The 27,585-nt window shown below is 35.8% G+C and overlaps 5 protein-coding genes and 2 long non-coding RNA genes across 8 annotated transcripts; 1 reads left to right on the plus strand and 6 right to left on the minus strand.

Moving 5' to 3' along the window:
* Positions 1-1,351: 1,351 nt before the first annotated feature.
* LOC122596726 (cytokinin dehydrogenase 2-like) lies at positions 1,352-3,846 on the plus strand. Its single transcript, XM_043769351.1, has 5 exons — positions 1,352-2,004; positions 2,166-2,293; positions 2,471-2,719; positions 2,818-3,086; positions 3,199-3,846. Exons 1-5 carry the CDS (start codon positions 1,374-1,376, stop codon positions 3,503-3,505), a joined length of 1,584 nt encoding a protein of 527 aa, XP_043625286.1. The 5' UTR covers positions 1,352-1,373; the 3' UTR covers positions 3,506-3,846.
* A 1,655-nt stretch (positions 3,847-5,501) lies between these two features.
* On the minus strand, positions 5,502-6,043 carry LOC122596745. Its single transcript, XR_006323371.1, has 2 exons — positions 5,919-6,043; positions 5,502-5,788 (listed from the first exon to the last, which is right to left on the minus strand). It is a non-coding gene; the product is annotated as an uncharacterized LOC122596745 (long non-coding RNA).
* A 1,068-nt stretch (positions 6,044-7,111) lies between these two features.
* Positions 7,112-11,476, minus strand: LOC122596744. Its single transcript, XM_043769372.1, has 6 exons — positions 11,262-11,476; positions 10,394-10,512; positions 9,189-9,271; positions 8,596-8,717; positions 8,038-8,202; positions 7,112-7,611 (listed from the first exon to the last, which is right to left on the minus strand). Exons 1-6 carry the CDS (start codon positions 11,467-11,469, stop codon positions 7,331-7,333), a joined length of 978 nt encoding a protein of 325 aa, XP_043625307.1. The 5' UTR covers positions 11,470-11,476; the 3' UTR covers positions 7,112-7,330.
* A 709-nt stretch (positions 11,477-12,185) lies between these two features.
* LOC122595325 lies at positions 12,186-15,415 on the minus strand. Its single transcript, XM_043767669.1, has 7 exons — positions 15,148-15,415; positions 14,946-15,067; positions 14,561-14,643; positions 13,748-13,869; positions 13,257-13,421; positions 12,625-12,718; positions 12,186-12,457 (listed from the first exon to the last, which is right to left on the minus strand). Exons 1-7 carry the CDS (start codon positions 15,362-15,364, stop codon positions 12,256-12,258), a joined length of 1,005 nt encoding a protein of 334 aa, XP_043623604.1. The 5' UTR covers positions 15,365-15,415; the 3' UTR covers positions 12,186-12,255.
* Positions 15,416-16,092: 677 nt separating this feature from the next.
* On the minus strand, positions 16,093-16,868 carry LOC122595327. 2 transcript variants are annotated; one of them, XR_006323213.1, is made up of 4 exons: positions 16,841-16,865; positions 16,699-16,752; positions 16,504-16,606; positions 16,093-16,433 (listed from the first exon to the last, which is right to left on the minus strand). It is a non-coding gene; the product is annotated as an uncharacterized LOC122595327 (long non-coding RNA). The 2 variants fall into 2 exon arrangements; XR_006323212.1 differs by having other exon boundaries at positions 16,699-16,868.
* Positions 16,869-18,463: 1,595 nt separating this feature from the next.
* On the minus strand, positions 18,464-23,629 carry LOC122595323 (probable pre-mRNA-splicing factor ATP-dependent RNA helicase DEAH5). Its single transcript, XM_043767668.1, has 2 exons — positions 20,260-23,629; positions 18,464-18,988 (listed from the first exon to the last, which is right to left on the minus strand). The coding sequence occupies exons 1-2, from the start codon at positions 23,361-23,363 to the stop codon at positions 18,595-18,597; spliced, it is 3,498 nt and encodes a 1,165-aa protein (XP_043623603.1). The 5' UTR covers positions 23,364-23,629; the 3' UTR covers positions 18,464-18,594.
* Positions 23,630-24,497: 868 nt separating this feature from the next.
* On the minus strand, positions 24,498-27,254 carry LOC122595326 (30S ribosomal protein S16-2, chloroplastic/mitochondrial). Its single transcript, XM_043767670.1, has 3 exons — positions 26,968-27,254; positions 25,702-25,747; positions 24,498-24,932 (listed from the first exon to the last, which is right to left on the minus strand). The coding sequence occupies exons 1-3, from the start codon at positions 27,098-27,100 to the stop codon at positions 24,725-24,727; spliced, it is 387 nt and encodes a 128-aa protein (XP_043623605.1). The 5' UTR covers positions 27,101-27,254; the 3' UTR covers positions 24,498-24,724.
* Positions 27,255-27,585: the final 331 nt, after the last annotated feature.

The following is a 27,585-nucleotide window of genomic DNA, read 5'->3' on the forward strand; positions in this document are numbered from 1 at the left end:
ATGTTTGATAATTCATGGTATTTCGCTTTGGTCTTTTTTGTTTGCACAATGAACGTTTTAAGCTTCTAATTTTATCTTTCAAGATACTTTATAACTTTTTACTTCGCCATCAAAGTCTTGTATTTAAAGATTTACGTATTGTTTAAGGATGTGTTTTTTTTTAATGGTAACAATTGACATGTTAAAATTAGTGGCCCGCATTTAAGTCTGTGTTCAATCGTTGTCCCCGGCCAACGGCCGGGTATAACCCTAGTTTCTATTAAATGTGTGAATTACTCGCACGAGTTTTAAAACGGCCACTGAAGGTCAGTCCAACTGGTTAAAGGTACTCCCGGTTTTACCCAAGGTCTTGAGTTCGATTCTTAGGGATGACAAAACCTTGGGTTTTTTCCCTCTAAATACTTTTAATGGCTCATGGTCAACATCTCGTTGTCTAAGGTACATACAAGAGAATTCACTATTATACGGTGAGGTTTTTCTGATGTCGATTGTATGCCGACTGAATGTTCGAAAGGGTTAATGGTGAGGAGAGAATGAAACAGGAAAGTATTTAATTAATAGTGATTATTGTAGGAGATCCAATAGAGTGAAAAGTCAATTGCTTTGTCTTTAGAATTGCATAAGATGCTGCACCGTCCTTCTGTTACATACGTTGACATTGACTAAATAAAATTAAGAATTTTCCAAATAATCTGAGACTAATCAAGTATGTAACATATATACGACTAGATATTAAACATGTTTAGATATATTCAAGGGTCAGGGAATCATATTTATGTTCTTAATTAATACATAGTATAATATTGAATTGAATGACACTCCCATGTATATATTTTAGAACATGTGATGAAATTAACGATACGATGATAAGTAGTAGTTTGTATATATATAAATTTTTAGTCAAATGACAAAATCATATCTAAAAGCTTGACCCGGCTGTTTGTGCCTAATTAATATTATGCGCTTGTGTGTGTGATTAAGAATTGAAACATACTCGATCTTGAAATTAATATGATATGATGCAGTAGTAATTTGCTAAAGAATTATTCTAAAAAGTACTACCGTAAATTCAAAATATATAAATATAGTTAACATATACATACACAAAAAGGTGTAAGTGTTATATTTGTTTTTACTCAAAGGTATGTCGATGTTTTTTTACATTGAAGTTACATTTAGACTTTTTCCCGTCCATGCAACTCCCTTCCATTTCTTCGATCTTCTATATCTATATATATATATATACCTTTCCACCTTAGTTATAACTACTACTAGTACTACTTTCCATCATATATATATATATCCAAAGGTTTTATTGAAAGTTCATCGATCTATTCAATCAAGTTTCAAATTATAACTTTTAAATTAAATATATGGCACACACTACTGATCATATTTATCATGCAAACTTTTATATAATTTTCATAATAATAAGCAGCAGTTTGGTTATTGAAATACCTGCAGTGTCATCAATTAGACCATTATTGGCAAACAGTTCTTATGAAGAGTATAATAATAATACTCTATGTACAAATGCGGGTTGCATCGCCACGGCGTCTTCTGATTATGGTAAAATGGTTCAAGAACTCCCTTTCGGGGTTCTCCAGCCTTCATCTGTTTCCGAGATTGCCCACCTTGTAAAATACTCGTACAACTCATCTTCGCCTTTCACTATTGGCACTCGTGGAAATGGGCATTCGATCAGGGGACAGGCTATGGCCAAAGATGGAGTGGTGGTCGATATGGCAGCTTTGAGACGTGCCAATAATGGGATTAAGGTTTTGGGGAATTCTTCTTCGGGATTGTTTTATACAGATGTTGGAGGGGAGCAGCTGTGGATCGATGTGCTGCGAGCCACGCTTGAGCATGGACTTGCACCGGTATCGTGGACGGATTACTTGTACCTAACAGTTGGGGGGACACTCTCTAATGCAGGAATCAGTGGACAATCAGCTTTCCATGGTCCTCAAATCAGCAATGTTCTTGAAATGGATGTCATTACTGGTATATATATATATCTTAATTAATTAGCTAGCTACCTATATATCATTTCTGTGTAAATTAATGTGCATGTATATGAATAATGATGGCTGGCCTTATGGATTTACTAATTAATAAAGCCAGCTAGCTAGCTTATTTTGGTTTGATTTAATAAATATATATAGGAAAAGGGGAGTTGATGACTTGCTCCAAGAGCATGAACCCGGATCTCTTTTATGGTGTGCTTGGAGGTCTTGGCCAGTTTGGGATCATAACCAGGGCAAGAATTGTTTTGAACAAGGCGCCTACTCGAGTATGATCATCGTTTTGAATATGTCATTTTGGACCCAAAACATTTAAACACATGTTTAACCGGCTGTGATAAAATGAAATGCATTAATTTGAATGTGGATTGATATATAGTACTCGTAACATGTTTCATGTATTAATTTGATTGCTAATGTATATTTTCTTTGTATATGGAGTGTAGGTGAAATGGTATCAAATAATTTACGACGATTTTTCCAAATTCACAAAGGATCAAGAACGTTTGATCTCAACCCAAGGGATTGATTACGTGGAAGGCTTTTTGATCACGGCGAGTACTCCTGCAAGCAGCTTTTTCTCACCGTCTGTGAATTCCTTGATAACTTCTTTAGCATCCAAAAATGGGGTGTTATACAGCTTAGAAGTAGTCAAATATATATATGATGATCAAATCATAAACACCGTTGAGGAGGTTGGTCCTAGCTAGCTTATTTATGAAATTAATATTGAAGATGTTTTATTCCTTTAGCTAGTTTAATTCATATATAGAAGTTCTTTTTTTGTTTGTAGGTACTTCAAGTGATATTAAAGGGATTGAGCTTTAGTTCTGGATTGATATTCAATAAAGACGCACCCATTATCGATTTTCTGGATCGTGTCAGAGGCGAAGAACTACTCCTTACATCATTAGGGTTGTGGGATGTCCCTCACCCATGGCTAAGTCTCTTCGTGCCAAGATCTCGGATTGTGGATTTTAATAAAGGTGTCCTTGTCGATATTATTCAGAAACAAAGCTTGAGTACAGGACCATTTATCGTCTATCCATTCAATCGAAACAAGTAATTATCAGGCCATTTTAACTTTATACTAAGCTAGCTAGCTAGCTAGCTATATAAGTTTCTAACACGTACATAAATATAATTTCTCATCGATAATCAATAATTCGATCAGGTGGGATGATGAGATGTCAGTAGTGATACCGGAAGATGAAGATGACATGTTTTACGTGGTAGACTTGTTAAACGCGGCGGGTGGCACCATTGCTCCGGCAACGATTGACAAGCAAAATGCGGAGATATTAGAGTATTGTTCAAAGAACGGGATCAAGATCAAACAATACTTACCACATTATACCAAGAAAGAAGAATGGATGAAACATTTTGGCAAGAAATGGAGTCTCTTTAAGCAGCGGAAAAATCAGTTCGATCCAAAGATGATATTGTCTCCTGGACAAAGAATTTTCACTAATTCCGACTAAAGTACTTAAATTTTTTTTTTTTTTAAATACATATACCTAGCTAGATATATGTTATCTCATGTAAAATAGTAATAAATCGCCTAAGTTGGATATATGTACAGTATATATACAAAAGCATGTTACTTTTGATATATTACCTAGCTAGCTTGTTGTTCATCACCGTCACACCACCAGATTGCGCGAGCACATGTCTAGTTCATTTTTATATCTTTACTCCTATATTACTTATATAAGCATTTGTTCCTTTTGGGTGCTCAGACCTCATCAAGGTTACAATGGGCTTGTATTCATTTTACTTGGGCTTGGCAGCCGGGCTAACTTTATAAATAAGTTTAAGTTGACATGTTCGTTCTCTAGACCACTAATCTTCTTATCTATTTCATTATTTTCCCTAGTAATTTTCAATTCCTTTTTCATTTCTTCACTCCTCATATCTCTCATCCATCTAGCAAGAAACATCATACATTCACACAAAGTCCGGATTCTATAACAAACTATTATTGACGTTGTCGTTATATGCAGTTAACATGTTAGTTATAGTTACTCTAGAATCAATGGTGGACCCAATACTAAATGTTGCCAACTACACAATTTCTGAATACTCATCGATCAAGAGGACAAATTATAAAAGAATTGAATTGAATGGCGTACGTCAAGGTTAGAAAAATACTAAATCTACTCGGTTACGTGAAATTAAAACGACTCGTCTTACTCGAGTAACTTTAAACCACTACTTATATGCATGTTTACCCGGCCAGCTGTACGTACTTTTAGTTGTTTATCTCAAATAATAATGATCAAAATGTACGCAATGTATCAGTTCTAATTCCGAATTCTTTTTGACGTCTTCTAGAAGGTTACGGTATGGACTAATATCTAGCTAGCTCGCTAGATTGCGACGTGACTTTATTAATTTGACCTTCCGGCCATTCAAAGTAAAAATAATACGTACGTAAACAGTTATAGCTGTACAATTAGATGATCGAAGAGGTTAATTAAACCGTCGTATCTGCATATGTTTTTGATTGGTCTAAAGGTAAAAGACATACTTGATACTCCATCTACCTCATTAAAAGTGTCCTATTTAAACATTCAAAGTCTTTATCTTTAAACTTCGACTTTAAATATAATTTGTTGTAATATATAAAACTTGATAAAAGTTACATCATTAAAAAAAATACATCTAAATACACAATTAATCCATATTAACTCTTATTATGTATAATCTAACACAAATAAATATATTTAAGGTCAAAGTTGCAAATGTTAGACTTTAAAAATTAGAAACATGACACTTCTAGTTAGACGGAGGGAACCAATTAATTAATCATGCAAGCGTATAAGTTCAATTTAAATGTAGAAAGTTAATGGTCAACCAAGGAGTCGATTAACTATATATTCAATCAATTAACTACAAAACCAGATTTATGTTTCAAGAGGCAAGGTTTACCCCCATTAATCGTCGTATATTCGGGTGGATTAATTAGTAGGGGGTTTTCCCCATTAGATATTTGAAATAGACACTTCTACTTCGAATGAGCTCTCTAGTGCGGATCTAATAAAGACAACGTATACTAAATCTCTCGTTGTCGAATCGTGACACGAAATTCACCTTTAAAAAAAAATTACTATACATTCTTTTTGAAAAATATATAACATCATTATGTGGTTTGGTGTACGACACAAATCAAAGCTCAATGCACAATGCATAAATGACATACGCACATAGGAGAGGTGAATTAATATACGGTTGTTTTTTTGTTTTGTTTAATTTAAGTTTAGATGAAAATCTATTACATCTTGATTTTTTTATCAATAAAATTCATGAAGCTCAAAGTATTTCTTAGATAGGGGACAACGTACCCTACATTTACTTTTGTCATACATATATAAGAAAAACTTGTGAATATATGTATATTATATAAATACATTTTTGTGTAAATATGATATTACAAAGGAAAATAAAGAAAACCAAAATATTCTTTGAGTGTGTGTGTGAATCCAAATGCATAGATAACTAAGTATATATCATATCAAAAAAAAAAATATACTTGATAATATCTATTATAGATATGTGGATTGATCGACTTATTTCATTACGTATTCAACTACCGTTTCTATATATATAATCACACCCCTAGCTAGCTTACCATGCATCCAGCTAGCTTATTTACTTCCCTAATTAATCACATCCAACCTCACAAAACCTGCTTCATATATACATGTTCGTGTTGATCATCCATTCCATCAGACTTTCTTCAGTCACACGATCCATATATCTTCCTGCATAAGGATGAAAGTAGCTGTAATTGTACTTATGGGTCAGCCTTGGTGTAACACAATAGTAAAATTTTGTAGTTGTACTTATGGGTCACCCAAACCCGCCCATAATGTAGGGGGATGTTTGACTCACTCAATGGTTGTGGCTATGCGGCTGTCTAGGCTTGAACCAGAGATCTTGCACTATCTGTGAAGATTCCCCCAGCCCTTACCAACAAAGCTACACGCCATTGGCCATAATGGTGTCGATAGACCCAGCTCGTTCTAAATAGTCTTTTCCAATCGCTCCTCCATGACACCATCCATATTATAACGACCAGACACGTTGACTACCGTCGGGATGTTGGGATATAAAGACACGTATAGGACCACCACGGTCCCACCTAAAGAACAAACATAGATTTCTGTGTTTTAGTCAAAAACATAAAGTTTGACCGACCTCAAGAAGTCAAATCATGCAGATTAAAGTTCAGGACCAGCAAGTGGCATACTTTTACTATGTGCAAGAATAGCACTGATATGATGCAGTGAAGTGCTGGATCACTGCATGTAATTAAGTCATCGATTTCCTAAGAATAGTTAGCAAATTGGAAGGCGCCTTCAGTGTCCCTAGAACATTAACAAACAATTGCTTATTAGCATATCTAAATAATATTTTTGACTAATTATGAGTTTTAAATATACATATATATATATATTACAACTCGATCAAAATGCTTTACTCCGTATAGTGTTTGGATACAAGTTGTAGCAGAGCAGCAAAACCAAATCATAAACTATATAAAATTAAATAACATCCACAAAAACCAAACCAAAAACTCAGCCTGATTACATGGTTCTTCATTACAAAGACCAACGATATCTAGGGGTATAAATGAGACGAGCTTTTAACAACCTACTCGAGTTTAAGCATACTAGTTTTGTGAATTCGAGTTGAACTTGAACACAAACTTATGACCAAATTGGTTTCACGAATCGAGCTTAATAAATTAATAATTGCCTCCCTTGTTACGAAAGTTTGTCTAGTTATCCTAGCTAAACAACCTATTCGAGCTCACACAAGCCTAGTGAGCTTACTTAAAGTGACCTCAATGAATTTTCAAGCTATAAGATTAGTTTTTTTTTTATTTATTATTGAGGAATACTCGAGCTCAACTTCAGGTAATTAGACGAGCTTATTGACTTCGAGACCTTAAGATATAGTCAACAAAATGCTATATAATCTAGTATAAAGTTTGAATAATAACAAAAAGAGCTTAAAATTTAAGAATAGTTGTAGTAGGTCAAACAATCCACTGTAGGAAATATGTCTAGCGGAAACTTTAGTAACACTGTAAATGTTTCATGCAAAGATTTATTGATGTTGGTCTTTAACATCATCGTCTTAAGCCAAATTACCTATAATTTGTCGCTCACACTCACACATGTAGCATCTGTATAGTATTCGATTGTCACTACTGTAGTCAAATATATTAATCATACATCAATAGAGATATTTGGCTGCAAATCTTGTTTGGTTATCAGAAAAACAATGTCTCCTACTGATCAAACTTTAGGCAGGTTGTCCTTTATGAAAGCCAAAACTGTGGAAACCAACTCATCTCGGTGTTTGTCGTAACCATGGTTAGCCCCTTCGATGATTCGTAAGTCATGGTTTGGTATGATCTTGGCAAACTCCAAGGCATCTTCAACAGGAATGACTTCATCTGCTGATCCATGAACGGTCAACACCCTGCAATCTTTGTTAATTCTTAGTCCTGCTTCATGCATGTTCGTGTTCAAGCGTTCCATTATACTTTCAACTGTGGCACGAAACAACACTTTTCCTGGTGTAGGAAGTAAGTTAGTTGTAGTTCTACACGTAGGTCATTAGAGGTTGCAAATTCAACCAATTTGCTGGTCTGATTGTGTTTAATTCGAACACCTAAGATGAGTACAAATGTACAATCAAAATAGTTGGCTAAAGGGCTAAACGGGTCTAACGTCGCACAAAATGTCTTCATAATGCATAAAACTTTAAATATCATTTGATTCAAAATTTAAATTATTATTTAACTAATATAGCTTCGTTGGCATATTTGACACACTAATAAATTATTTAAATTTAAGATGTTTAGAGGAAAAGTCTTCCGGCCCAACCCAATCCAGCATAGCCTCAGCTTATGCCTGACAAAGTGTTATTCAACTTGCTCATTATTCTACCTCTACAGATCACCAGCAGTGTATGATATTGATGACTGCATTTGGCTAACCTGTTTTGGACTTTATGTCGATAAAGCCATCTTTTTTTGCTCTTTCCAGATAGTCTTTTCCCAATCGCTCCCCAATACCTCTATCCATCTTATAACGACCAGACACGTTCACAACTGTCAGGATATCATGATGTAAAGATGCATATAAAACCACCACATTTCCACCTGCAAAAAGATTTAATTTTTTCGGTCAAGCTTATCAGCCCTCAAACTCAACCATTTCATGAAACGGAAAGGTTTTCCCTGTTCGGGTTACTTGGAGATGACAAATCCTTTTGATTCAGATGTACAGAACATGAATGGGGTATCCCCGTGACCGTTCCCAACCATTTCTCTAGTCACACCAGATGTTTTATCTAGGGAGGTTTCGAACCTGAGACCTATTTGAAGAAACAGGACGCCTAACCACTAGGCCACCTTGGTGGTGGTTCAAACTCAACCATTTGCTAGTCAAAAAAATTTACAGCAAATTTTAAAGTTAAAAACTTGTTGCTTGTTTGACCTCAGGAAGTCAATTCATGTAGATTAAACTTCCGGAAATACTGAAAAAAAGCATACCTTTACTATGTCCAAGAATCGCATTTACAACACGACCAGATGCAGTAAAGTATTGGGTTACTGCTCGTAAGTCATCGACCTCCTTACGATAGTTACCGAATTCGAATGTGCCTTCACTTTCCCTGAAAGACAGCAATTACTTATTAGTTACCAGTCAACTGGGAAGCGGACCATGAAAAGAATTTATAACAAAGTGTTTCGATTTATAGCATGTTTACTAAGTTAGTCTGATTAGTCAACTGTCTTGAACCTCACCTTGGAGGATTCATACAAGCTTTTATGTTATTTAATCTATTTGGCCCTCAAATTCAAAGCATATCAATATTCATTTGTTAAAGTGAGCAAGTAAAAGATGACCAAACTCAACATGCATTGTGTAACCCTATGGACTTGGAGTCGGGACCAAGGAGCATACGAGTAAGTTATTTCAATATGCAAGTGCATGTCCTGAAATGTTAGTTATTTATCTTTATTTATACATTGTAGTGTCAAAACTAAAACTGGAATTTGTCACGCATACTGAATGCCCAAATATGATAGTCGTACTGCATATCCAATTTTGCAAACTTGGGTTTGCCGCTGTATGGACCTACCCATTTCCTGAAAAATCAAAGCGAAAGGCACTGATCCCCTGAATCTCCAATGCAACTGCAAGTTCCACTTTCATACTATATTCCTAGAGACAAATTACACACTAACAATAAATTATCTCAAGAATGGATCTTTATGTTTTCAACCCAAATTTTAATACAAGGGACCAATTTGTTGTCTATTGTTCAGGGCAAGAAGTTCATTGTTTCGGGTTGAAAAATAAAACAAAAATACAATATATATATATATATATATGGGGGAAGTGAAGGTGGTGCTGTTAGGCACCTAAGTTGGGGTGAAATCCTCCTCACATGCTAATTTTTTAATCCATGAAAAGCATGGGGGCCCCTCATTTATTCATTATATATTTATAGATTAAATAATTAACATGTGAGAGGGATTTCACCCAAGTTGGGTGGTGTTGTCTCACACCTTCACTTTTCCCTATATATATATATATATGGGGGAAGTGAAGGTGGTGCTGTTAGGCACCTAAGTTAGGTGAAATCCCTCTCACATGCTAATTTTTTAATATGGGAAAAATCATGGGGGCCATTATTTATGCATGATATATTTATAGATTAAAAAACTAACATGTGAGAGGGATTTCACCCAAGTTGGGTGATGTTGTCTCACACCTTCACTTTTCCCATATATATATATCGTAAAAAATACAGCATATTTTATGGTGGTATAGTGCATGATCAGATAAAAGATCCCGGGGTCCTCCGTAAGGGCTTTACTTTTAACCTATGCTCCTTGAGTCCTTTTAGTTATAATTGTCATCATATATACCTAAATAATAGAAAACTGAGATGTTGGAGGGCCGGTCATTCACCGTTGGAGCATGGCTGTTGGTGGAGGAGGAGGGTGGTTGGTCGAATGTGAAAGGAAAGGGAAGGAGGTAGGTTGTAGAGGAACAAGAAAAGAAGCTTAGTGTGCTCCTAAAATCCTGGAGAGAGGAAGGGAAGGAAGGTTGGTCCGATTTTGAATTTGGCCAGAGGATCTATTTACTTTCAGATACCATATTAGAGTTTATCCTCGAGTCTTTCATTAGGATTAGCAACCAATAAATAGATACAAATCGTGTGCATGGCTGGGTCTACAATGAGGTCAATGGGTCGGACTCTAGTCTAGTACTCTAGTCTACATACATACACACTAACAATAAGAACAAGGGAAGCAATCAGGAGTAAAAAACCTGTACCTTTGTCCCAGTGAAGCCATGGCACAGGATTACAACCTCTTTGGACCCTGTATCGTGTAACAAACCCACAAGTTTCTCACCGCTATTATTTTGTATAACAACCTTCACCGGTTCAATCCCTGAAACAATTTAAGAGAGACAATTACAATCATCTTGGATACAAAATCTTAATCTGATCTTATAGTATAAAATATAAACTAAATAGCCCCAAAAGTGGTAGCGAAGGCTTGGGAATATCTGATTGAAACACGAGTTAAATCCCCACATACAAGGCTACAACTTTGCGAAAATGCACACGTTTTCCAGTTTGGTCGACATTTCTAAGGAGAGCGTGGAGTCGGCCAGAGCACTACCTTCCACATATTGTCCTTGGAAGGGGTGTGTAGACCGGTCAGTGATGCCAGTCCTCAACCTTTTGCGAACATTTATAATAAATAATTTCACCTTTACAAAACAAGTAGGTTCCATTCCTAATAACTCTAATTTTAGTGCATCCAGTTCTTTTATTAACATGACTTTTTACAGCAAAGATTGATAATTGTATAAAGTATATATAGCTTTATAACATAATAATGTAACTAATACTAAGTTTGAAATCAATTACTAAAAAAATGAAGTAATTCTTTATAGCTGTTAACAGTTTCTCAAACCAACATCTACACCTTTTGAGACGACATCTACAACTAAAGTAAAAGATTATAGATGTCTTTATATATATATATAGAATATTGTTGCATAGGATAACTATGAGAGAGATGGGTATTCATAAAAACTAAAAAAGCAAGTGAATTTAATATTAAATCGGAGGTCCTTATAACAAGACTATCTAGCTATATTCATAAAGATCGACTGGAAAGGGAAAACTGACCTGGGCTTTGGTCGAGGTTAGCGGTGGTGGCGGCCATAAAATGTTTGTTGGTGTGAGTGGTGGTCAGAGTGTGTGAGTTACTGGTTGCTGGTAAGTAGTGTGAGTGAAAGTGACAAACAAAGGGTTTCTTCTTCTCTGGTATTTGAAAGAGATTATTAGTATTATTACTAATTAAACAATGTTTATAGATGATGATTAGTGCCCCCATGTTTATTTTATTTTAAAAATACTGTATGTATGTATGGCTAGCTGGGTGCAATCATATATTCACCACCACTGTTTATTTTCAGAATATTACATATTTGTTGTATTTGTGTTAGGTTTATAATAATAAAAAAAAATCGTTGTACATTAATTCAAATAGTTATTCGATAACTTTGTAATGAAAATTAAAAGAGACAATATGGATAAGATATAATATCAATCACAGTGAACAACCTTACAAAGTTACAATATATTTTCTTTGTTATAGATGATAATAATTTATCAAGTTTGTTAAAGTTGGAAAATGTAGATAAACGTTTTGGTTTGGCAAATTTATACCTTTTTTGAAAATCTTTTGTCCAAACCAAATCCTGCAGTTACAACCAGTGCTAGTATTAGTTGATAATTATCAATCTGGGGCAGTGAATGCAAAAGAATATTACTATCATACTTGATATTGTCCAAACTGTAGTGCTTCTTTAGCACTCTTAACAAAATGGTGTTTTTTATTTTCTTTGCAAGGAAATCAAAAGTACCGTAGTACCTTACTACAAGGATAGTTTAACGATTTCTGGTTCAGTTAATCCAAATAAGGTCATTTCAATCTAACCGAATGATAATAAGTATTCATGTTTAAGATAGTCTATACCTGGACATAGATAAAAGTAAAAATGTATAGACGAACATGAAGCACAAGTGCTAATACATATGCACTTGAAGTTAAACACAAGTACCAATATAGATTAATTATAAGAATATAGAAAACAATCCAGCAAACAATCAGCTACCTTTATGCCTTGTTAGATTGGTTATCATTCAAAGGTTCTTTTATGAAAGATAAAACAATGGAAGTTAATTCTTCTCGATGCTCTGAGAATCTATGGTTGGCACCTTCAATGATATGTAGTTTGTGGTTCGGTATGACCTTTGCAAACCCCAACGCCTCATCCACATGGACAACTGGATCATTGGATCCATGAACTGTCAGCACCCTGCATAATAGAACACACAAAATTCTATTCAGATTGAACACCATCAGAGACAAAGAAGCATCTTTTTCGATGTGTAGAATATATATATACTACATTCAACTATAAAAAATATGACAAGAAGTTTTGACTCTCAGCAATATAAGATGGAAGTAGTTTGTTCGTCTTACTTGCAATCTTTGTCAATTTGCAGGCATGCTTCATGCATATTTGTATCCAAACGATCCATCAAGCTTTCCTCAGTCACACGATATAATATTTCACCTACACATAAAGAAAGCTTTTTCACGATCGAATAAAGTGGTGTTTGGATTTGCATTCTGGAACAGCTGCAACAGTAAAACTGATTATCTGAAGGATGATAGACTTTGACAATCATGACGAACTTACTTGAACATGGTATGTTCTACAGGCTCATACCTTTGTATTCTGGATTCCTACCAAGACTTTGACCATCATTACAATCATATATTATACACAAAAATGTCTATCAAGTCTTTGATTAACTAAATCTGCCAGATACTCATTCTATAGGTGTGGCTTTGTATTCTGGATTCCTATCAAGACTTTGACCATAATTACACAAGCATTATGTCATATTAGTATACGCAAAAATGACTATCAAGTATTTAAATAATCAAATTTGCCAGATACCGAAAGCATCTGATTATCTGATTACTACAGTTTCAAACATCATCAGCACATCCAAGAAGCACTTTCAAACACCCTGAATCCCTAGCATTTGTATATTTATTCGACGATAGGTATCACACATTTGTAACAGCAGTTTCAAGAATCATACCTGTATCAGCTTTAACATCTATAAAACCATCTTCCTTGACTCTCTGCAAAAACCCTTTTCCCAAACGCTCTTCCACACCTCCCTCAGTTTTATAACGTCCAGACACGTTGATGACACGATTTACATCATGATACTTAGATCCATATAAGAGGACCACATTCCCGCCTGCAAAATTCTTCGATTAGATGTTGCAAGATCAGAAATGGGTCAAAATGGGTAATACGTACTTCCTATCAAAATGGGTTTGGTCCGACCCGCAAAACTCTTTTTATCCTCTTTTTTCAAATTTGTAGATAACAACATACTAAATAAGGTTACAAAAGAGATACTGTCAAAACTATAATAATATATGTTAATGAAGTGGCTAAAACGTTTTAAGCACTTCCATACACTTTTTATGACTTTCCACCCATTTTAACATTGGCTATAAAAATATTACCCAGATTAAGCAATTTATAAGTAAATGGGTCAATATATCTATGCTATTATACCTTTACTATGTCCAAGGATTGTACTTGTTACACGATTAGCTTCATCAAAGTGCTGGATTACTGAACGCAAGTCATCAGCCTCTCTATGATAATTACCATACTGAAACGACCCTTCACTTTCCCTGAAATCCAATACATGCCAACTTAAAGGGAAAAGTAGTTATCCTCCCTCAGTTTCATAAATAGAGGGTGATTAGATATGCATCTTTCAAATTATTGTGGTGACTTAAAACCAAATCAGATAAAAGTGTTATCCATGAAAGTTTCAAGTTATGACATCATTCATATCTATACGCCATATCCTTGTATGAAGATGCAAAGGCAATTTCTCAAGAAATCTTTAATTTCCATTGACTGCGTGTTCTCATACTTACATATAATCACCTTTTTTTGGGCAAGGCAAGTTAACCACAAATTTACATTAAACCCACACAAAAAGTCCACCATCGGACTCTAACCGGCAACCTTTTGGTCTTTGGGTTGCAAACTAATCACTTTCTCCCCCCTCTTCAGGTCCTTTGCCAGTTTGTCATGTTATAAGAGTTTGTATATATAGGAAGGTTGTTCAAGAACTCATTTTCTTAGGAACACGAGAACCAATCCTTGCCCTTAATCTTGAAATTTCTTCACTTTTATCTCAAGAACTGCACATCAATAAATTATACTTACACTATCACGTTCATCGTTTTCTTTCATTTGAGAGGTCACTCGATATACTTTTGATGAAATTGAGGTTGTATATATATGTGTGTGTGTCTAGACATAAAAACTTCAAGTCTATTAAAGTAAACTAATCTTGGAGGCCTAATTTACCCGTTGCCGGCAAAATCAAAACGAAATGCACTTATCCCTTCTTTCTCTAGTGCAAAAGCAAGGCTCTTTATGGTACTGCTTTCCTACATACATATATTATACAAAAATCAAGATTTATGAATTAAGTAGACAAATATTAGAATGATTATTCTAAACTTTCAGCATCATTTATTTTAACTAAAACTACTTAAAAAGTTTTTTCCATTTTGGGTGGATTTGATATACACAACAATGTCATCAAAAGTATACCACTGCCCTTTACCGAACAAAATGATAAAACTAGGACTAGAAACTAACAACCTATTTATATACCATATACGTACTAGGTTTTGATAAAAGTTAACAACAACAACAAGAATCAGCAGGAGCAAGTGAAGTGACAAACCTTTGAAGATTGAAAGCCATGGCACAAAACGACAATATCTTTGGAACCACTTTCATGTAATACACCCACAAGTTTCTCTCCATGCTTATTTCTTATCACTACTATTTCCTTATCACCCATTCCTGCAGTATTCAAAAAATCCGGCCAATAGAAAACAAAAATGGAAAATTTATTCATTACTAAAGATCACCGGTAAACTGACCTGGGTTTTGCTCAGGATATCCGGAAACGTATTCGCCGGCGCCGGCCATCTTTATCGGTCTTCTTTTGCTATAGCTTATTTGGTTGTTTTTAAAGTGTAGCACTTGTTTGAGATGAAAATAATGCCATGGTAATAAACTTTGTGTCTTTGTTGTTGTAGAAACAAAGTTGGAGGGGGTTAATCGATAATTGTAGATTGTTAGTAGAAGAGTTGCCATTCCTTTGTTAATAACTAGACGTAGAACCGTGTGAAAACACGGGATATAGTTGGAAAAATATGATTAACAATTAATAAAGAAAAGTTCTTATTTATTAATTAAGTTTCGTTATTTTATAGATGTATTATTAAAATCACAAAAGGGAAAGAGGTAGAGACTTCACAGGAAGGATATAAAAAAATAAACCAAATCCAAAGAAACTTCTTTGAAAGTGTTTAAGTCATGTGTTTAATAATGCACATTCCTCCTCGAACACTTTATCACTTTGAATCTCCAACTTAATACAATCGAGTTCGAATTTAGAGGAAACAAAAATGAAAGCATCGTGAAACATAGCTTGTTTATACACAGATAAACATCTATACAAATCCGCTAAACAATAATGGCAATTAAACATTTGATCACGGATTACTACATTATAAACATTGTCTAACAAATATGCCACAATGATCAGCTAATAACGGAAAGCCTGATTCGATATCAATCCCGTGCAAAACATTTAGTAATTATGATTGTCATAGTCTAGTTGTACACTTGCAACAGTGTAATAATCAATAATTCAGTTACTTGTTCCAACTTCTTATCTACAGACTTAAGCAACAGATTATGCACGTCTTCTTGTTCTTTTAAGGCCATATGCAGTTCCTCATATGCCATGACCTGCAAGTCTTTATCCTCTTTAGGTTCCTCAACTATCGATTTGGACATTTGAATATCTTGTTGCTCTATTAACATGCTAAATATCTGTTCACTCTAATTTTGAGCTTCTTGTTCATTTTATTTAACGAAATTTCCACTAATAAACTTTTGCACTATTTGACAACATCAGTACTTATACAAAGGAATGAAATTTTGTAACAAAGTTCAAGTACCATTACAAGTACCATATTTAGGCTCAAAGCCGACATATTTTAGATATTTGATGAGGTTTCAGTACCATTTTTACAGCCGAATATTTTCCATTGTGAAGGAGCAATCACATCAGATGTCATAGCATCAACATTCATGGGATGCAGATGAGGTCCAATCCACAGAACGTTTACGAGCACCACTCTTAGAGTCATTCAGTCTGTCAACAAATTGATTCTGTTCAAGTCTACACATTCATTATAAATTCTTATACACCATAACATGAGTACCTAAATGGCTGCCATCTTCTCTTTGAATTTGTTCCCGGTTCCATTCAACATCTTGTAAAGAATGTATCCACCTTGCAGCTTCTTCTGGATTGCTTGCTCCCAACTGTAACATCAAAACCGAAACCAAATTCTTCATCTAAAATGACCTTCAATATACAAAAAAACACGAAGTTCTTCACAAGAATACTTGCATACCTTTAGACAATCACTGTGATTCGAAGTATTATAAAGGGTGAAAATGAAGAACACCTGTTAACCACAATTTGATATCAAAAACAAAATGAAACACAATTGTTTGACATTAAAAAAACCTGCATTTTTTTGTTTAAACACATACTTTTCTACTGAAGCTTTCTCTTCCATAATCAGCCTTAGATCATATAAACTTCTAATAAACTACCTATTTTATATTGTCGAAAGCTAAAGATTGTCATACAAGGACTTGTCGTAGCTCATAATTACAAACACTAACTGTAAAAAGGAACACACATTATGATGTACAAATTAAGACAACATTTTATTACAAGACTTAATAGAAGGGATTAACCATAGTAATCTTCATTAATGCTCATAGAGTCATTCATAGACTTGAAAATGAAGAACAAAGTCACAAAGGCTCAGATATGGTCAATTAAGAGTTTGATTCAACATGGCTGCATCAAAAAAGGTTGTCATGAGATAGCAAGGTCACATACACACCTCAAGTGCCAAGCCAAGGAACACATAATCTCAACTTTTTTTTCATGTAAACAACATGTAATATCATCATAGCCAATCATATTAGCAGGAACAACCATCCATTATATTAACCTATTCAATGGTCGTATAAAACATATCACCATAGCTAATGAATATATCCAATGATTATATTGGATCGTATAATTCATCATATACTCATTCGGCTCAGACATGATCAAGTATGAGCAATGGTTCAACATGGCTGCATCAAATGCCACGCCAAGGAACACATAAATTCAACTTTCTTTGAATTGTCCACACATCATCATAGTCAATAAAATGGGACATTTATAATAAATTATCATCAAATAGCAAGTAATCAAGGATCAAGAAAACACAATCGGATCCATACGAAGAGTAAACCGAATCACTAATGATACCCAACCCAGAAACCAGATCAAAGGGCTTCTGTCTGAGCCTGAAAATATACAAAGAAAATATATACTCATTATTTATTATTATTATTATTATATTATTTTGAAACGCTAATTTAAAAAATCTAAATTCATAAAAACAGCTTATTTAACATGAAATCCCAATTTCAAAAACCCTAAATCATAAAACCAAAATTCGTCTCAAAAGTAGATAAATCAAACAATGAATTCACACCAAAAGAAAGAAAGAACGAACCTTTTATCGATTATGAATAAAGAGAATAAAAATTCTTTGAGAAGCTAAGTTAAGGCTTCTCATTTGAATATATATAAAAGGCCCACCAAAATGTATGTATACTTTATATTTATACCAAAAACACATACATGACATAATCAATTATGTGTATTTTCTGATGTGTCCAGTCTTAGAAGCTGACACATCAAGCTTAAGTGAGATCATCAATTAAGCTCTTTTAGTAGGAAAGAGAGATTTGGTTTCAGCTTTGATTTCATGATTATATTTTTTTGTGTTGTAAAAAGTTGCATGCCTACTTGTACATTCTGTATCTATGGCTGTGCTTCGTCATCCACTTCTTTTACTTCTCACTTCTATATATAAATAACTGTTGTAGTTAAAATTAGGGTTGTGTTTTATGTATAAAACTTGAATGGGTTAGTATACGAACAAGTTTTTTGAACCCTTTAAATCTAAGATATGATACTGTAAACGACACCGACGTTAAGCCCTTTTAAATAAACATTAACGACACCGATGTTTGCAACTTGTTGCTAAATCTGAACAGGCAAACCCCTATGATTCTGCAATCATACATCCGGAGCAAATGCAATTTGCTAAAGCAACATTATATCTATCAATAAATAACAAGAAAAGCCTGCGATTTACAAAGTTGCGTGTCTATTTGGTACAAGAAACAAAACTGTTACACATTACAACGTAGAATCCATGATAAACCACTGATCAAGCCCGTCGCTTGCTCAAACGCCACGAATTGGGTTCATTATACCTATCATATAGAGGCTCGATCCGTTCTTGTCGTTTTCGTTTGGACATCTTCGTGGGATCAGACACCTTGAAGAACCTTGGTGCCAATTCAACTAGCCATTTTGGATCCACAACACAGGCCTCACGCATGTATTCTTTTGTTGTCATCACAAGCTCATGGTAGATGACCCAATCTGGTTGTCTTTGGAAAAGAGCGCTGCTCGGGTGTATGTAAACTGGCTGGTTCTCAACTATGGTACGGTATCCCTCTTGAGGGTCTTTCCGGGCAGCATGGAAGAAAAATCCGGCTGTAATTGCCTTCCGTATCTTGGTGAAGTTCTTTCCGGCACTCACAACATCCAATTTGTATCTGATCATATTACAGAAGAGTCAGCAATATGAAACAGAAACACACCATTCATTGTAATAGAAGAATTCACATAAACAGATTTCCAGAGCTATCTGCTATAGGTTCAAGTGTACTGGGCCACTCACTTTTTGTCAATACTCTTAGTAGTCAGTTAAAGAAACTATACCCTTAGTCAGTCAAAAATAACTAATTTTTATTAGAATATATAGACTTAGTTGGTTTCAATAATCACATTGACCAGGATTTACAGTCCTTTGTAGTAAACTAGTCTATATTAGCTATTTTTTTGCATAGAATTGCAAAGGGGAAAAGGAGTATATAACAATATGTTTCCATACGTGTTATATACTTGTATTTTAGGTAAAAGGGCAACTGTTAATCTTGCCCATGTGGTTCATACTTCATACAAACCCAAATATCCAGAAAAATTGTGCATAACTGCCCAGTTTTATACAAATAGGTTAGCATTGCCGGTTCTAATTAAAATAATATAAAAAAGCATCTTAATTTTGAAACCATTGAGTAACTAGAATACTTATATGTTAATTCAGAGATCAATACCTCCTTAAAGGTTAGCCTCATGTACTGTAACTTTATCTCTCATTAACAATTCTAAAACTTCGTGGCAACTACATAACATACTAGAATGTTATTTCCACTGATCTAATAAAAATGTGGCACAAGATACAGGGAAAAAGAGTCAAAGAGACCAATTAACATATCTGATTAACTCTGCAAGAGAAAGTAAAGGTGGCATAGGTGTTTAAGCTATAGATGGAGTGGGATCTCTTTTTATTGGAAAGCTATGCATGTATACTGATCACTCTGAAAATTATATAGGACGCTAGTCTCAAATAATAGGACGACCAAAAAAATCTAACAAGAGCAATGTTAAACCAAAAAAACTCGGTTTTACCGGTTTAATGGGTCTAGGACCAACCCGGTTCGAGGAGTAAATTTTCACAAATATAAGACTCATGAAACGGCGGGTGTATTCTTGATTTGAATCGGTTTCGGGCTATTTTCGCACCACTTTACTGGGTTTCTCGGGCTGGCTCTTATTCTGATCACCCCTAGACCCTAGTTACCGGACCCATTAGCCATAACCTGAATTGGCTTGTCTACCCATAAATTGGTCAATAAAGTCGCATGTATAGGGAACTAGCTAAACCTACTAGGGCAAGATTTACATCATTGCTTATCCCTTTTAAACATAGAATCAGTAAACAGATACGATATTAATAAATGTAAACAAAGCAAAGAGAACATACTTGTCCATAATGGATAACAGCTGCTTCCTGACATCTTGGGCCCTCCTAAGCGATCTTGACTGGACAAAATTCTCGAAACACCATGGTCCCGAAAAGTTCTTGGCTTTCCAAGCCTCATAAACAGCAAGTAAAGTAAGATGGTCACCCTCGGGTTGGAAAAACTTGGCTTTCTTTTGATCAGCTTGGGCTTGTTTTTCCCTAGGTCTGTAAAAAACGTTTCCAGTTGTAATCATGGCAATGATGGTCAATATTTCATCACTGCAACCCAAATCAACACTAGCAAGGAGCATTTTAGATAACGGAGGTTCAAGGGGGAACTCCGCCATCTTTCTACCCAGTTTGGTTAGAAGCCCTTCTTCATCAAGAGCTCCAAGAGTATATAGCTGTTCCAGTGCAGAAATCAGAGCTTGAGGGGAAGGTGGGTCCATGAAATCAAAAGACAATAGATCATTTATCCCCATTGCTTTCAAATTTAATGTAATCAATCCAAGATTTATTCTTTGAATTTCTGGAATTGATGTAGGCGACATTTCATTGTTAAATGCGCTCTCGGTGTATAATCTGTAGCACTTTCCTGGTCCTGTACGTCCTGCACGCCCAGCCCGTTGCTTAGCTGATGCCTGGGATATCGGAGTGATGACGAGTGATTCAAAACCCTGTTTCGGATTGTACACATTCTGCTTGGCAAAACCAGGGTCAATGACATAGAAGATCCCATCAATGGTCAAAGATGCTTCAGCAATATTAGTGGCAACCACCACCTTTCTCTTCCCTGGCGGTGCAGGTTCAAAAATCCTGGATTGCATTTCACTTGGAAGGGCACTATAAACCGGTAATATGATCAATTCCGGCACATTTTTACCCAAACCTTTCATCCTCTCATATAAACACTGGCAAGCATGATCGATCTCCTCCTGCCCGGTCAAAAAGACAAGTATATCGCCCTCGGGTTCGGTCAAGTGGATCTGCATTACAGTAATCAAAGCTGCATCAACGTAATCACTTTCAGGCTGTTTAGTGTAAAGTATCTCCACCGGAAATGTTCTTCCCGGAATTGTGAAAATATTGCAGTTGAAGAAATAGGCAGAAAACTTCTCAGCATCTAATGTGGCGGAAGTGACTATTAATCGGAGGTCGGGTCTTCTATTCACGAGACCTTTCAATAACCCAAAGAGGACATCGGTATGCATTGTTCTCTCATGAGCTTCATCAAGCATTACCACTGAATACTGAGACAGGTTTTCATCGACCAGAATTTCCCTCAGCAACATACCATCAGTCATGTACTTAATCACGGTTTCCGGGCAGGTACAGTCCTCAAAACGAATGGAGTATCCTACTTCCTCACCTAAACGACAGCCAAACTCTTCAGCCACCCTCTTGGCCACAGACATTGCAGCCACCCTTCGGGGTTGGGTACATCCTATTTTACCTTTGGTGGTGTAACCTGCCTCAGCTAGATATTGGGTCACCTGAGTTGTCTTCCCTGACCCCGTTTCACCAATAACAACCAAAACTTGGTTATCATTCACAGCCTGAACCAATTCCTTCTTCAGTTTGTATATAGGCAAGCTCTGCCTCTGTTCTTGAAGAGAAAGCTTTGATCTTTGACCAAATGTTAATGCTTTAGCATAAGAATCTTTCTTCCATTCGGGCATGTCATATGCTGACAACCCAACTCCCCTCAACTCCTGTGCTAAATGCCTTTCCCCTGACTCAGGCATAGGATCTTCCCACGGTCGATTCAGATCTTTCGGGATAGAATCGAGCATCGTTCTCTGCTGCTGGTCCCTCACTTCTCTCCTTTCCTTTATCAAAGCAGTCTGTAAAGCTGCTGCGCGACTCAATGAACCCTCAGGGTTTTTAAAGATCTTCACTGGGGACATATCCATTGAATAATGACTCTGTCCTTGCAGAAACGCAGGCTCGTCTTCATTTAGCTCCACCTCAAGCTCTTCATCCCCACCTTCATCCTGATAAACCATTCCATCATTAGTTTCTTCGTCAAACATCGGATATTCTTTCACACTCAAAACACCAGAAGCAATGAGCTGGTTCGCCTCCCACCTCTCTGGGGAACTCATTTTCTTCAATGGTCTCCTTGAAGGAACCCCAACATCCTCTTCAGTAATCGTTATCCCAGATAACCCCGTCCTAGACATTGAACCACCACCAGTACCCAATCCCCTAGACGGGTTCCCTCTCGACAAATCATCATCCTCACCACCACCACTCTTCTTCAACGGCAACAGGTCCCTCCCAGAAGTCTGATCAACATCCCTCATGGACAAGGACAACTTGTGGCCCGAAACTGAAATGACTTTAACATAAACCTCCTGATCACGCTTAACCACATCTTTGGCATTTGCTATTCGTCTAGTGGCCATCTGTGACACGTGAACCAAACCCTCTTTTCCCCGGACATCAAGAATCTGCACAAAACAGCCGCTGTCCATAACCCGAGTCACCCTCCCTTTATAGACCTGATAGAGCTCAATGTCGTCCGATTTCCCTCCATAAATCTTCTTCTCACCCCTGTCCCTGTCCCTGTCCCTGTCCCTATCTCGAGCGCCTCTGTCATCTCTATCATACCTGTCGCCATTGCGACCACTTCTGTAATCCCGATCTCTATCCCTGTCCCTGTCGCCATCACGGTTTCTCCTACCATCTCTATCTCTATCCCGACTCCTACCATCTCTACTAATCTCATCCCGTGGATACTCGTGGTTCCGTTTCTTCTCCTTGGCTTCCATCTCAATCTCCTTCTCCAACTCCTTGACACGGTCCTTGGTATCGGCAATATTAAGAGCTTTCCAGCCGTCCTTATCCTTATCCTTAGCAGTAGTATCTTTGGTTTTGGGGGGCAAGATGGCGTGGATGATGGTGAGTAGGGTTCGGACAAAGTAATCGGGCATCTCGGCGCCGTTTTCTTTGAGCTTAAGGTCAAACTCATCAACAGAATGGCATTTTCGACCTATCGATGTAATGAATTCGGCTAAGGTTTTGTCGGTGAAACCCAGGTGGGATTCGAGTTCCGTACAGACTTTGGATACCAGTGAATAGTACTCCAGTTTCTTTAAACTTGGCTCTTTTTTTGTTGCCATAATAATAATAATCTATCTATATCTATAATTATGATCAGAAGAAGAAGAAAAGATACCTGGGAATTTTAGGGTTTACCTCAGATTAGGGCAAAAGTTGTTTTTCGTTAAAGAGAATTGGATTGGATGGATGCATGTATTTATTTATTTATTTATTAGATAGATTACAAGGGAAAATAATATGGCTTCCTTAACTTCTTCTCGCCACAAGCCGAGATTCGACGCGATTTCGGCTTCTTGGATTGCCAGGTGATTTCCTTTTAGGTTTCCATGTGTCGTCTTAGATAAAAAATTTGCCCTTCCCATAAAAAAACAACTTCTATATATTTATACCATACCATACGATTCTATATTTCACTTAAAATCGATCCTTAGTAATAACAAATTTTAGAGTTTTTCATTTTTAATACTTGTAATAACATCTCGTTGTCTAGATACTTCATCATTATTCGGTGAAACTTTCTCGGTTAAATATTCGAAAAAAAATTATTATCATGTATGATATATTTGGTGTTCCTTTCTGTTCGTTGCATCCATTGAAAAGCAACTTTAAATCAACTTTAAAATGATCTAAATTAGTTCAAAACTTACTGGAAAATGAAAAGCAACTTTCTAAACTAAAAGATTAGATGGTTCATATACGTTCTGATTGGGTGGAAGACATAACAATTCATAGTCTTTGTCATCCATTAAATCTCAAAATCATTTTAAGATTTGTGTTTGAATGTTCCTATCAAGTTTGTATGCGAAGGCATACATGTATTTGATGATATATTTTAGACCATAATCAATTAGATAGTTAAATCAAAGTAGACATGCATGGTTATTTATGTTTCAAGTAAATGTGTCAGTCATGGTGTTCTGATTTCTGAAGGAATTGGAGCATCACATGCCCCCTATTCTCTTATAACATAAATAAATAACAAGATCTTTCTTTCGCTACTTATTGATATCTGCAGCAAGACTACATACACACTTCATGTAACCATTGCCGCATGTCTTGATAACGTATACAACTTAGCTAGAGAATGCTCAGTGTGCATAAACGTGCCTACAACTTGCAGCACGATATATCAATGGTTTGATGGATACCAAATAATTGTTTTCACAGAAATACTAAATGGTATTCAACCCATGTTCAGAAAACAACTTTCTTTTACACGCCATAAATTTATCATGCCAATCTATAGCATCAAAGATGCACCAAGTCATTACAGAAACTTGCTACATTAATAGCAGAAACAGCCAATGAGATTATAGTAACGTAGATTCTCATTATCACTGGGAAATTATGCCTAGTTCTAAACTTTACCTAAAAAGACCAGCCCCAGCACTGCAGATTCCCAAGACCAATGTTTAGTCATTCATGGTTGTTCATCTACAGATTCCTTACTAGCTTTAGTAGGTTGTTCAGGCGTCATGACTCGTCCAGTCAAGGGATCCACTGGACGTGTGTCACGAGGCCCACCTTTCCGTCCCATTGCAACCATGGGTGGTGGTGGTAGCAACCCTGCCCTGAATAGAAGACGCTGCACTGGATCCGAAGGTTGTGCACCAACTGATAGCCAATATCTGCATAATAAAATACGTTAAATGTAAGCAGTAAAAAATAACAACTCCTATCACTTCTAAAATTTGTAATCCATGTATTTTGCCACCCTATTATTACCAAATTTCTTTGTTTCTCTTAGAAATCATCTTATGCTAGTCGAATAATAAAGAGAAAATTTTACCCGTTTACCTCAAGAGTTAACCTAATAACCTGTACATGAAAGTATATTATTTTATTTTTCATCTGAAGGGCAATAACAATAAAGTAGAATATCAACTTGATTAACTGGTCATTTGCTAAGACTAAACTGTCTTACATTTTTGATCAACTATCATCCCACATTGGAGCTAGAAGCACCACTTTTGGTCTTATTAAGAAACGAAAGATAGGATCTGAAACTAGAAAATCTACAATCGTTTACTAACCAAGAAAGCATATTTGTTCGATATTACCTATATAATCTAAGGAAAGTAACACTCTCAGAAAAAAACATGATGTCGACATATGTACCACAAAAGAAGTCTATGTTCCCATTTTATGTGTGTAGTTTTTATTTTTGTTTATTTGCTAATTTCACATAGAGTTCCATCAAACAAGTATCAGCAAGCCATCCATTGAAGTTACTGTTTCATCACAAGGAAGCCATTTGTAGTGTTTTACCGAAAATGTGCTTCTGCAACTATAGTGCACAAACGAAACACTTCAAACATCTTGAATGTAGATGGTGTCAATTATAATCCAGCAAATGATAAACAAACTGCATTGGAAAACTATAAACAAAATACTTACTTCACACGATCGAAATTAAGACCCATTCGTTTGCCGCCATCTTGAGCTGCATTAACCAGTCAGTCAACCAGCAATTAGAAAGCCATGTATCAGTGACTTAATTAACAAACATAACAGGAGTAAAAGTCAGCTAGTTCCTAAGGGGGGAGTTTGGGATTTAACTATGAATGTCTATCTTTTCTTCTTCTTCTTCTTTTTTTTTTTGAATAGCTAGCTGTGTATTTGCACAAGTTACCCTGGACCTACCCACTATCCCGAGTTCTCAAGTTACAATAATCAGTTCCCAGTCAGCATCACCAAATCTAGGAGTCCTATTGTTATTTTTTATCTATCATTATCTAAAGAACCAGAATTGGTCATACATTTCAAACAACCCAAAGAGGCTATAACATAAGCACCAAACACACATCTAGACACCATCACCTAGACGATGTTTTATTATGGAATTGATATCACGCCTGCAAAACAACGTTTTCATAAGGCATGTCTCAGACTAGTTGTTCAAAAGTGTGTTCCCTTTCTACAAAAAATGAAAATAATCACTTTTTCAGATGGTTTGTGAAACACTATTTTCGGACTATTTGTGGCTTGCAAACACCATAATCAGATAACCTACCCATTGACACAATCCTAAACACCCTCTTAGTAGTAAAAAATTTCTAGCTTATAAATCATTAATAAAAAAGATAGCTTGCAAGTCGCAATAAATAATCATTTTTTTCACTCATCACCGAAAGTCAAAACCTCATCAATCATACTGGAACTATACTTATTCTCTCTTTGGCGGTCAACAAAGCATAAAACTAAAGCATGTAGCTACCAGAAAACTCATAAGATTAAGCTCAATGACCATAATACAAACAGAAATGAATGTAAAAGATCCGCATCTTTGTTATTCGCATTCTAGACAGTCACTCATGTCATCATTTCATATCCCTACACCTTTAAGCTGAGTTAATACACAAGTGGACTACGCTTTTTTTTTTCTATCAAAACATCATACCCCTATCCTATCTCACAAACGAACAGGGTAGGGCAGTGCAATACGGGATGTAGACCATTAATTAAAAATAACATATAGAACCCCAAATTTTGTAGTCCCGAAAAGCTTGAAAATTCCTCATTACAAAACATAAATTACAAACAAATTGTAAACTGAAGTCTCCAAACAGCCAGGTTTTGTAGATCTTGACATTTTGATACATAAAAAATTAATCTTGAATAAAAATAGATATATATATATATATAACAAAATAATACGAGTACCTGGTAAAGGATTATAATAACCCAAAACTTCAATATGTTTACCGTCTCTGGGGGATCTGCTATCTGCTGCCATTACTCTGTAAAAGGGTCTGTTTCGGCATCCTAACCGCGCCAATCTTAGCCTAACCACCATCTTCTCTGCTTAATTCACTCTCTATCTGTGTGCTAGGGAAGAAAAGAAGTCAAGAAATAAAGGGTTTTTGGGTTTTCTAGGATTTTGTTGATTTCAGAAAAAACTTGTGGGTTTGGACTTTTGGGTCGGACGGTTTTGTTTATTTGTTAGGAAAATTTTTTTTTTTTTTTTTAACATCCATCTTTATTAATAAAGGAAAACCAGCAAGATGCTAGTAAATACAAGGTTTGGGATTACAAAGCAAGTTACAACTAAAAATTAAAGCTATTCCATTTTTGCCATTCAATTCGGTTCGATTTCGATCTATTTGATAACCAATGGTAGCTTATCGACTTGAATTCCCTGGTGGCATAGTGGATTGAGGGAGTTTTGTTATTGAAAGCTTTTCATTTCGAATTCTCCAAATCGTCCAGATGAAAGTTTGGATGATCAGATTGAAAATCTTGGATCTTTTGGGGCCGATTATTGGTTCCTTGTGTATTTCA

This window comes from Erigeron canadensis, chromosome 4 (assembly GCF_010389155.1).
Source record: "Erigeron canadensis isolate Cc75 chromosome 4, C_canadensis_v1, whole genome shotgun sequence".
NCBI classification, from domain to species: domain Eukaryota; kingdom Viridiplantae; phylum Streptophyta; class Magnoliopsida; order Asterales; family Asteraceae; genus Erigeron; species Erigeron canadensis.

Coding starts and splice junctions, on each gene's coding strand:
- LOC122596744 (XM_043769372.1), bottom strand. CDS start 11,469: ATGGGGGCACTAATCATCATCTATAAACATTGTTTAATTAGTAATAAT. Junction 9,272..10,393: donor ATGGCTTCACTGGGACAAAG/GTACAGGTTTTT, acceptor ATTTGTCTCTAG/GAATATAGTATGAAAGTGGA. Junction 8,203..8,595: donor GATTCTTGGACATAGTAAAG/GTATGCTTTTTT, acceptor ATCTTTTTGCAG/GTGGAAATGTGGTGGTTTTA.
- LOC122595323 (XM_043767668.1), bottom strand. CDS start 23,363: ATGGCAACAAAAAAAGAGCCAAGTTTAAAGAAACTGGAGTACTATTCA. Junction 18,989..20,259: donor CTGTTATCCATTATGGACAA/GTATGTTCTCTT, acceptor TAATATGATCAG/ATACAAATTGGATGTTGTGA.
- LOC122595325 (XM_043767669.1), bottom strand. CDS start 15,364: ATGGCAACTCTTCTACTAACAATCTACAATTATCGATTAACCCCCTCC. Junction 15,068..15,147: donor ATATCCTGAGCAAAACCCAG/GTCAGTTTACCG, acceptor TGAATACTGCAG/GAATGGGTGATAAGGAAATA. Junction 12,719..13,256: donor AGATGTTAAAGCTGATACAG/GTATGATTCTTG, acceptor CTTTATGTGTAG/GTGAAATATTATATCGTGTG.
- LOC122596726 (XM_043769351.1), top strand. CDS start 1,374: ATGGCACACACTACTGATCATATTTATCATGCAAACTTTTATATAATT. Junction 2,005..2,165: donor TGAAATGGATGTCATTACTG/GTATATATATAT, acceptor AAATATATATAG/GAAAAGGGGAGTTGATGACT. Junction 3,087..3,198: donor TATCCATTCAATCGAAACAA/GTAATTATCAGG, acceptor TAATTCGATCAG/GTGGGATGATGAGATGTCAG.
- LOC122595326 (XM_043767670.1), bottom strand. CDS start 27,100: ATGGTGGTTAGGCTAAGATTGGCGCGGTTAGGATGCCGAAACAGACCC. Junction 25,748..26,967: donor TTATTATAATCCTTTACCAG/GTACTCGTATTA, acceptor TGGTTAATGCAG/CTCAAGATGGCGGCAAACGA. Junction 24,933..25,701: donor CTTAATTTCGATCGTGTGAA/GTAAGTATTTTG, acceptor TTTATTATGCAG/ATATTGGCTATCAGTTGGTG.